Source organism: Rana temporaria, chromosome 5 (assembly GCF_905171775.1).
Source record: "Rana temporaria chromosome 5, aRanTem1.1, whole genome shotgun sequence".
Lineage (NCBI taxonomy): Eukaryota > Metazoa > Chordata > Amphibia > Anura > Ranidae > Rana > Rana temporaria.
In genome coordinates this window covers 42,891,169-42,902,197 of record NC_053493.1, presented here as the reverse complement: position 1 = coordinate 42,902,197, position 11,029 = coordinate 42,891,169, and the positions used below count along the sequence as shown (strand labels likewise).

The window sequence follows — 11,029 nt, the reverse complement described above, 5'->3', positions numbered from 1 at the left end:
GCCATAATGCTCATACATCTTGGAGGGGGGGGGGCAGTTTTGACATGTTCGCCCTGGGCTATAGAAGACCTTGCCCCAGCACTGGTTGGGATGAGTCTACAATACCTGTCCAATCTGTCTAATTAATTAGTTAATTAGTAGCCCCACCCAGAACTGATTTGCATACTGACTTTTACCAGAAAGTCGGAATTTGCATATGAATAAGGGATGTACAAGGCAGACAGCGGTGTATGTAGAATAGTAGGGGGAGTGGATGGATTGGGTGGCGGTGATGGAGAGATGTACAGCCCCCTCCTCCTCCTCCCGGATGATGGCACCGGAGGAAGGTGGTCCGTGTGCCCGGGAGGAGAGCCGGTGGGGGGGGGAAGAGGGAGGAGGAGGACCGGCCGGGGTGGGCGGAGGATGGTCGGGCAGACACAGGCTGTCTGTGCTCCGGAGACAGGTGGGCAGAGGGCGGCGGAGGAGGAGGAGGACCGGGCTGAGCGGAGACCATGCGGAGGATCGGACTCATCCTCCTGGGCACCAGCCTGCTGCTCGTCCTCATCACCGTCTGGCTGGCCATAGGAGAGGCCCCCCGGTACAGGTACGGGGATGGGGGAGGGGGGGATCACCGACCCATCACACACCATCCGCCCGATACCGCCTGTACCTCGCCCCAGCCTAGGTCGGTGCTATTATGTGTGCTGGTTGCCTTCCCATTCCAGAAACTCAACGATACGATTCTCCCCGAGAAAGCTTCCATACACCGATCTAAACAATTCTTCACCGATCAGATCTATAGATTATCCAAAAGACTGATCGATTTCAAGCAAAAGTGATCAATTTCATTGACGGAAAATTAAATAGTAGAAACGGAGATCGTTCAAGACAGTCACTGTCTTATCGATCCCCTGATTGTATTTTTTTGCTCACAGACAGTAAATTGATCAATTAAAAAAAATTGTATATAAAACTAATTAATTTCATTGAAACTACTCTGATCGATCACGATGAAAAATGTAATCGTAGGAACGGAGAACATTCGATATGGTCGCTGAGTGTATGGGGGCATCAATCCTATCGATCTTTTGATCATATTTTTTGCTCCCAGACAGTAAGTTGATCAATTAAGCAATTGTAAAAAAAAATGATCAATTTAATTGAAACTATTTTGATATGTATTGACCGAAAATTAAATCGTAGGAACAGAGATCATTCAATACAGTCACTGAGTGTATGGGGGCATCGATCTTATGATCGTATTTTTCTCCCGGAAAGCAAATCGATCAATAAAACAATTGTAAAAAAAATTGATCAATTTTATTGAAACTATTCTGATCGATCTGGATGGAAAATTCAAAGGAACGGAGATCATTCAGGGGCATGGATCTTATCGATCTTCCGAACTTATTTTTTTTTCTCCCAGATAGTAAATTGATCAACAATTGGATTGTACGTAAATTTGTCTAAAATTATTCCAATTGGTTTTGATGGGGAAAAAAAAATCAGATTGTTGGAATGTAGATCAATAATATGATTGTATATAAATCCGATCAATTTATAGATCGTCCAATCAGTTCCTGTAGATATCCAGTTGTGGGAAAGTAGATCAATCAATATTATCGTTACGTGTATGGTGCATCACATGATCTTATCGATCTTCTGATCATATTTTTTTCTCCCAGAAAGTAAATTGATCAATAAAAATATTGTATATAAATCCAATTTATTTGAAGTTATCCTGATTGGTTCTGATGGATAATCCAATCACAGGAATGTAGATCATTCGATCTGATGACACGTCAAATAATGTTATTGATCATCCGATCGTATGTTTTTTTTCACTGACAGTAAATTGATCAATAATACGATTGTATATAAAGCCGATCAATTGAATTGAAGTTATTCTGATCAGTCTTGATGGATAATCCAATTGTAGGACTGTAGATCAATCAATATGATTTTTATGTGTATTGAGTGATCTTATTGATCTTCTGATCAGATTTTTTGCTCCCAGACAGTAAAATTATCAATAATACGATTGTATATAAAACTGATCAATTGAATTGAAATTATTCTGATAAGTCCTGAAGGATAATCCAATTATATGAAAGCAGATCATTCGATATGATACGTACAATATTATGGGCCAGATTCTCAAAAGAGATACGACGGCGTATCTCCAGATACGACGGCGTATCTCCAGATACGACGGCGTATCTCCAGATACGCCGTCGTATCTCTGCGTTGTGCCGTCGTATCTATGCGCTTGGTTCTTAGAATCAGTTACGCATAGATTTCTATTAGATCCGACAGGCCTAAGTCTCTTACGCCGTCGGATCGTAACTGCATATTTACGCTGGCCGCTAGGGGCGTGTACGCTGATTTACGCGTCAAAATATGTAAATCAGCTAGATACGCGAATTCACGAACGTACGCCCGGCCAACGCAGTACAGTTACGCCGTTTACGTTAGGCTTTTCCCGGCGTAAAGTTACCCCTGCTATATGAGGCGTAAGTGCGGCGTACCAATGTTAAGTATGGCCGTCGTTCCAGCGACAAAATTTGAAAATTTTACGTCGTTTGCGTAACTCGTCCGTGAATTTGGCTGGACGTAATTTGCGTTCACGTCAAAACCAATACGTCTTTGCGCCGTTCGTGAAAAACGTCAATCACGTCGGGTCATGGTTATTTTACATAACACACGCCCCCCTGTTCCAAATTTGAATTAGGCGGGCTTACGCCGGCCGATTTACGCTACGCCGCCCCAACTTACAGAGCAAGTGCTTTGAGAATACAGCACTTGCCCGTCTAAGTTGCGGAGGCGTAACGTAAATCGGATACGTTACGCCCTCGCAAAGATACGCGGATGTACGAGAATCTGTCCCTTTGATCTTCCAGCTGTATTTTTCTCCCAGACAGTAAATTGATCAATAATACGATTGTATTTAAAGCCGATCAATTAAATTGACGTTATTCTGATCGGTCCTGATGGATAATCCAATTGTAGGAATGTAGATCAATCAATATTATCGTTATGTGTATGGTGCATTGAAAGATCTTATCGATCTTCTGATCATATTTTTTGCTCCCAGACAGTAAATTGATCAAAATTTAAATTGTATGTAAATCCGATCAATTGAATTGAAGTTATTCTGATCAGATTGGTAATCCAATCATAGAACTGTAGATCATTTGAATATGATTGTTAAGTGTATGGCAAATCGAACGTTTATATTGATCTTCCAACCATTTTCTTTTCTCCCAGATTGATCAATAAAACACGTGTATATAAAACTGATCAGTTGAAATAAAGGGATCCTGATTGGTTCTGAAGGCTTACCCTATCAAAGGAATGTAGATCATTCGATATGATCATTAAGTGTATGGGGCATAGGACAATCTTTTCGATCTTCCAATCATATTTTTTTTTTCCCAGACTGTAAATTGATCAATAATATGATTGTATATAATACCGATCAATTGACTGAAGTAAGTCCTGATGGATAATCCTATCACAGGAATGTCAATATGATTAATAAGCGTATGGCGCATCAAACCATCTTTTCAATCGTATTTTTCTGCCAGACAGTAAATCAATCAACAATTTGATTGTGTATAAAATCATTCAGTGTATGGTCACCATTTAACAATCATATCAATATCTCTGCTGTCCTACATTTGGATTTTCTGTCAAGCTCGATCAGAGTAAACTTAATGAAATCGATCAGTTTTGCACAAAAACGGTTGATCACACAGTATGGGGTTTTTTGATAATTCATAGATTTATTCACATTGTCTGATTCTGTGAAGAATCATTCGTTCAGATCGTTACATTTATTATTATTATTATTATTATTATTATTATTATTATTATTATTCTGTTTGGTTATAATTAAAATAATCCAATATTCAATATGATTGTTAAGTGTATGTCCCGTCGAGCGATCTTTCGGTCGTATTTCCAATCAGACAGTAAAGCTATCATCATCAATCAAATCATTGGTGGTCATCCATGGACCAATTTTTATATCTGATCGTATTGTAGACAGATTTGCTGTCTGATTAGAAATACAATCAGAGGATTGAACGGATCGTCTGATATAACATACACTTATTTCAAAGAAATCGATCCGTTGTGCTGGAAATCCATCGATGGCGCACCCTGCATCCTTTCATTACTTCATAGATTCAATCATATTCTCCGATTCTATTCAGAATCCTTCAATCAGATTGTAGGAAAAGCGATTATTCAATATGATCGTGGACCGATCGGGTCTGCCTGTCCGTTTTTCGGGTGGACCCAATCAGACCACCCATTGTTTTTTATGGGGTGGCGGATATCACCCGCTGGCATCCGGCCCGCTAAAAACAGATGTATGGGGATGTGTTTGCCCATGTCGGGCAGATCGGATTGGATTCGGATGAAGCCTGACAGGCAGTCTGTTTCCATGTGACCTCCCCATAGGGAGCAGCAGGCTGTGTCTGTGTCTGCTCTGCATAGTGGAGGGGACACGGACATGTCATCTCATACTCAATGGTGATCAGTGGAGAGATCCCCCTCTGAGCGGCCCCGTGTGAAAGTGTATGGCCCCTTTTATACAAGGCGGAATCTGTCCAAGCGGATCCACTTGCTCAGTGGGGGATCACTCCACTGATCACTGCTGAGCAGGCGGGGGAAGGGTCCATGTCCTCTCCACTATACAGAGCAGACACAGACACAGCACACTGCTCTCTATGGAGAGGTCGGATGGAAATGGACTGCCTGTCCGTCTTCATCCGAATGCAATCCAATTCCATCCACCCGACATGGCAAACACATCCCCATGCATCTGTTTTTATCAGACGATCCATTCAATCTTCTGATTGTATTTCTAATCAGACAGCAAATCTGTCCACAATACGATCAGATTGTCATCCGATCCGCCCGGCGTATGACGAACGTTTTCCCATCCGTCTGCTTTTAATGACTCGGACCAGATCGGATGCCGGCGGGTGACAGCAGACACGTGTCCGCTGATATCCTCTGCCCCATAGAGAACAATGGGTGGTCTGATCGGGTCCGCCTGAAAATCAGACAGGCAAACCCGATCGGTCTACTGGTGTGGAGGGGGACCTAGGATGCATTGAACAGTCTTTTCAGTCTCCTACTTCTATTTTCAATCTGAGCCCTGGTTCACTCTTGTGCCATTTGACATGTCAAATCGGCGGCGTTTGCCGGTGACTTGTCGGTATCGTTCCCCTATCCAGATGGTTCCTGTAAGGACTGCGCAGGCGCAATCCTTGCTGACGGAAATCTCCGAACCTCGGCCAAGATCCAGGCTCATTCCTTAACATCCCCGTGGATTGGAGGATGTTAAAAAAAGAGCCAGGAGGCCCGAGCGAGCGGAGCGGCTGGCCACTTTCCTCAAATTCCACGTCGCCCTGGATGCCGGCCGAGGTTCGGAGATTTCCGTCGGCAAGGATTGCGCCTGCACAGTCCTTACAGGAACCATCCTGATAGCCGGAACCATATTGGCAGATCACTGGCAATGACACCATCCTAATTGGTGCGATGCTGCATCTGCTGCGCTGCACCGATTTCAAGAAGTAGTTCCTGTACTACTTTTTGCGATTTCGGCCCGCGAAATCGGGACTGTTCAAGCTGAAGTCGCACGGCTCCATTCCAACAGCCCAGTGTGAACCTGGGCTGACAGTGAGCCTTGGGGCACACTATTGCTGCTTTGAAATCTCGCAATTTCAAAGCCAGTGTGATTTTGATGTGCGATTTTATTGCGATTTGCGACTTCATTTAACAGGAGTCAATGCAAGTTGTAATGACATCTCAGAAAAGTAATGCAGGAACCTTTTTTCAAAGTCGCTGCGACTTGAGTTGCATTATTTTGATTGGTTCCATTGCTGCCAATGGGGTGCTACTTTGTCATGTGATTTGGAACTGTCAAATTCCATAACAAATCGCATTGCTGTGAACCAGGGCTAAATTTATCTATTGTATGTATCATTATTCTGTGTATAATACATGGAATGATGTCATATACCAGGGATCTGCAATTAGCGGGCCTCCAACTGTCGCAAAACTGCAAGTCCCATCATGCCTCTGGGTGTCATGCTTGTGGCTGTCAGAGTCTCGCTATGCCTCATGGGACTTGTAGTTCTGCAACAGCTGGAGATCCGCTAATTGCATATCCCTGTCATATACAATCGTATTATTGATAGATTACTGTCTAATTGGAAACACAATTGGAAGATTGTAAAGATCATTCACTTAACGAATGAAATCCATCAGTTTTACTCTAAAGCGATCTCTGACACCGCATGTGTCTTTGCAATACTTCATAGAGCCGTTGATATTTTCCATATTCATTGGATCGGATCATTACATGTATGGCCAGCGCTATGGTTTCCAATTACACCTTGATGAATAATTCATTTGTTTTCAAATTGATCTCGACTTAGAGTTAAGAATAATCGATTTATAATCAATATGACACCTATGGGGGAAGTTAGTTGAATATTGCAAGTGAAAAAAAAAAGACTTTTTAGGCACCAATTGCATAAAGGTAAACATTTTTATTGTAAATTTAACACAAAAATATCATAAAAACAAAAACAAAAGAAACAATAAATAAAAAAATTATAATAAACAATTTTTTTTTTTTTTTTTTATTATTATTATTATAACATTTGTAATAAAAATGTTTACCTTTATGTAATTGGTGCCTAAAAAGTAAATTTTTTTCACTTGCAATATTCAACTAAGTAACGTTAGGACGCGGCACTGCCTTACCATAGGCACCCACAGTTCCATCCTGTGTTGGTGCTTTTAGAACTTTTAGATTCACCTATGGGGAAGTAGTGCAGTGCAACGTGAGGCAGAACATTAAAGTGGAGTTCCACCCTCCAAAAAAAATTTTTGGACCAAAAATCCCCCCCAAAAAATGGAAAAAAAGATATAAAAAAAAAAAATGTATTTACTTACCAGAAATAGCGGTTGCTATGCGGATGTCCGTAATCTGCCGCTTTATCGTCCGCGGCTGGTCTTGTATCCCAGAGAGCAGCCGCCCCATTCACAAAGTGAATGCGCAGTAGGAAACGGGCAGTGAAGCCGCACAGCTTCACTGCCTGTTTCCCTTACTGAGGATGGCGGCGCCGGGGGCTGCCAGGATCGAGGGATCAGCCTCGGGGGGGCTGACATTGCGGGCGAGTAGGACAGGTAAGTGTCCTTATTAAAATTAGCAGTTACACTGTTTGTAGCTGATGACTTAAAAAAAAAATTGCGGGTGGAATCCCTCTTTAAATACTTCATATTCTTGCTATGTGGCTGCTGTACCATGTACTTGTATGGAAAAGGTCTCCTGTTCTCTTTGTATTGCTTCCTTTGTATGAAATCCTTGATGTTCCTACAGGTCCTTCTGCGTTTCTATAAAAAAACAAAACGACCACACTAAGCACAAGAGCACAGCATGGCCAGTCTTCTGGCTGTGCTGGGAACTCAGCCTTCTCTCCTCCAATGATCAAACTTGTCCTGACCCCCCCCCCCCCTCCTCCCAGCACAGCCATTTACTGGAGAGTTCAGTGTGCTGCTGCTCCTCCTTCCCCAGCTATGCTAACGCGAAGCACCCCAGATGTTGGATGTGAACCGCGCCTGATCCCACAAAGATCGCTTTGGACTTTTTTCTAATAATGTTTTGCAGGTAAATTTGATGTTTTTAACATGTCATATAATATAATGAGTGGAATGCTGTAACCCGCCTTGAGTGTAGCGGGGCTCACAGCAGAATCGCATGGGAACGCGATCCTACCCATGCAATCTCCTCGCATTCCCGTGCAATGTATTTTGGCAGCCCATTCATATGCACGGGCTGTAAAATGCACCGAACGGCGCAAAAAGTAGTGCTTGAATTGCTTTTAAAAATGCGCTGCACCAAACTGCATTTGCAATGTGTGTTTGGGGGGGTGTTGTTGGCTGCCCAATGACCGGGCCATTTTTTGCGATACGGCACTGCGTCACTTTAACTGACAATTGCACTGTTGTGCGATGCTTTACCCAAACAAAATTGACGTCCTTTTTTCCCCACAAATAGAGCTTTCTTTTGGTGGTATTTGATCATCTCTGCAACTTTTATTTTTTGCGCTATAAAGAAAAAAAGAGCGCCATTTTTGAAAAAACAAAACACAATATTTTGTACTTTTTGCTAGAATAAATATCCCTAATTTTCTTTTTTAAAAAGCGATTTTTTTTTTCCTCAGTTTGGGCCGATATGTATTTTTCTACATATTTTTGGTAATAAAAATCGCAATAAGCGTATAGTGATTGGTTTGCGCAAAAGTTATAGCGTCTACAAAATAGAGGATAGAATTATGGCATTTTTTTTACTAGTAATGGTGGCGATCTGCGATTTTTATTGGGACTGCTACATTATTACAGACACATCAGACACTTTTGACACATTTTTGGGACCATTGGCATTTATACAGCGATCAGTGCTAAAAAAAAATAAACTAATTACTATGTAAATGTCACTGGCAGGGCAGGGGTTAACACTAGGGGGTGATCAAGGGGTTACCGTATTTATCGGGGTAAAGCGCGCTCCAGCGTATAGCGTGCACCCCTAAAGTTGCCCCGAATTCCTGTGTAAAAAAGTTTTTTTGTACTTACAGTTTTGGTGTCTTGCGCGGCGTCCATCGGCGGCCTCGTCGGGTCCGGCGTCCGTCTGCGGCTTCGGGTGTCCTCTTCGTCGGGTCCGGGGTCCTTCTGCGGCGTCCTCGCGTCCTCCCCGCTCTTTTCCTGCGCCGAGTTTGAATACTGCGCTGACATATACCGAGCGCAGTACACACGTGTATCGTCGGGCAGGCTCGGCTACTCTCGTGCTGACGTCCTGTACGTCCAGGACGTCAGTGCGAGGGGCGCCGAGACTGGCCGAAGATACATGAGTGTACTGAGCTCGGTATATGCTGGCGCAGTATTCAAACTCGGCGCGGGAAAGCGGGTATCGGCGTATACCGCGCACCCACGATTTTGCTCTGATTTTCAGGGCAAAATAGTGCGCGGTATACACCGATAAATACGGTAATTGTGTTCCCTATTGTGTGTTCTAACTGTGACCGCCGGTCACGAGCATCGGCACACCCACAGTGCAGCGCGTGTGGGCGCCTGCTATCCCGCTTAAAGGAGCCGGCGTACAGCTACGACCGTTTTGCGGGATCGTGACGATCTGACACAGTATAATGACGGCGGCTGGTCGGCAAGTGGTTAACAATACAATTGGCACCCGCATGCAGGTCATAAAGGCAGTGCGTTTGAATGTGGCGCGAGAAACACACACAGTGCACTGTGTTCTGGCATGAGCTGGCCCTTAGGGGGAGAGACACATGGGTTTTATTTACTAAAGGCAAATCCACTTTGCACTACAAGTGCACTTTCAAGTGCAGTCACTGTAAGTCTGTGGGGGGAAATAAAAAACAGCATTTTTGCTTGCACATGATTGGATGATAAAATCAGCAGAGCTTCTACTTATTTCAGATTTACCCCTCAGATCTACAGCGACTGCACTTCCAAGTGCACTTGTAGTGCAAAGTGGATTTGCCTTTAGTAAGTCAACCACCCAGGGCCTCTCCAATTCCAGTCAGGCTAATGCCCCGTACACATGACCGAGTTTCTCGGCAGAATTCAGCCAGAAACTCGATCGGAGCCGTATTCTGCCGAGAAACCCGGCGTGTGTACACTTTCGGCCGAGGAAACCGACAAGAATCTCGTCGGGCCAAATAGAGAACATGTTCTCTATTTCCTCGTTCCTCAATGGGAAAAGTTGGCCCGCCCAGATCCTCGGCGGCTTCACAAGAAACTCGACGAGCAAAACGATGTGTTTTGCTCGTCGAGTTTCTCGGCCGTGTGTACAGGGCCTAAGAGTCCATTCATAGCGCAATGTATGCACTGACCACAGGTAGGCACACATGCACTGGCACACTGGGGTTGATTTACTAAAGGCAAATAGGCTGTGCATTTTGAAAAGTTGTATTTGCCCTCTCCAAGAGCAGTTGCTCCAGAGCTTAGTAAATTAAGCAGAAGCTCTGCTGACTTCCATCATCCAATCACATGCAAGCAAAAATGCTATGTTTTTTTCCCTTGCATGTGATTTACTAAGCTCTGGAGCCACTGCACTTGAGAGCAACTACAACTTTGCAAAGTGCACAGTCTATTTGCCTTTAGTAAATCAGCCCCAGTGTGTTTCATTTTACCATGCATATTTCTCCTGACATCCTGAAGCATGCAAAGAGTCTATGGCCTGGCAGAGGAGCCAAACTTGTGCTGGTCAGCTGTTCCCCCTGTGCGTTGTGCTGCTCCCCCGACATTTGTTGCTCTCCTATTTATTTTAAATTTTTTTAACACTGCAAACCGGTAAATATCAGCGCAACCCACCAGTGTGATCGGCTCTCGTTCACATCCTTGTACTGACATGCGTTACAAAATGTGCCAACGCATCTGGTGTGAAAGGACCTGAAATGAAAACCCTCTGTGCCATAAACTTGTATGCTTGGCTGCGGTGAGTGGAGAGGGGGAAGGGAGGATGCTGCCGGCACCACATTTACAGGGGAGATCATTAGTGATCCGGATAGCATTTGTAACCTGGTAATTCTCACCAAGGTGTTAGGCGGCATACAGATCTCTCAGATTTTTTAAGCACAATTTGCACGTATTTTTCACGTGTCACACATTCACTTCAATGAGCTGCCCTGTGCGTGTTTGTTACTCAAAAGAAGCTCCTGTCTCTCTTTAGACAACAAATTTGCACAACTTTTAGACCCGGTTCACACACAGGAGGCAGCCTCACTGTACCATCATATGCAGCTTCTGTGCCCATCATATGCAGCTTCTGTGACCCCCATCCCCCCAGTTCGGCGTCCATACTTACCCCATCCTGGTGGCGGGTGACGGCAGCGAGCTGTGAGACATGCAGCAGGTCAGGCGGCAGCTCCTGTGTCCTCCGTGGTTCTCTGTCCTTCCATGCGTTTCTTATTTCCTTTCTGTTAGGCGTCCAATCGGAGCACCT

At 44.0% G+C, this 11,029-nt stretch overlaps 1 protein-coding gene across 2 annotated transcripts in view; it reads left to right on the top strand.

The window, feature by feature from the left end:
• Positions 1-401: 401 nt before the first annotated feature.
• Positions 402-11,029, top strand: part of ST8SIA6 (ST8 alpha-N-acetyl-neuraminide alpha-2,8-sialyltransferase 6) — a 169,393-nt gene continuing 158,765 nt past the window's right edge. For both annotated transcript variants that reach the window (XM_040352468.1, XM_040352467.1), the window contains exon 1: positions 402-583. In XM_040352468.1, the coding sequence (XP_040208402.1) occupies positions 492-583 (92 nt within the window). In that variant the 5' untranslated portion in view covers positions 402-491. The remainder of the gene's footprint in view (positions 584-11,029) is intronic.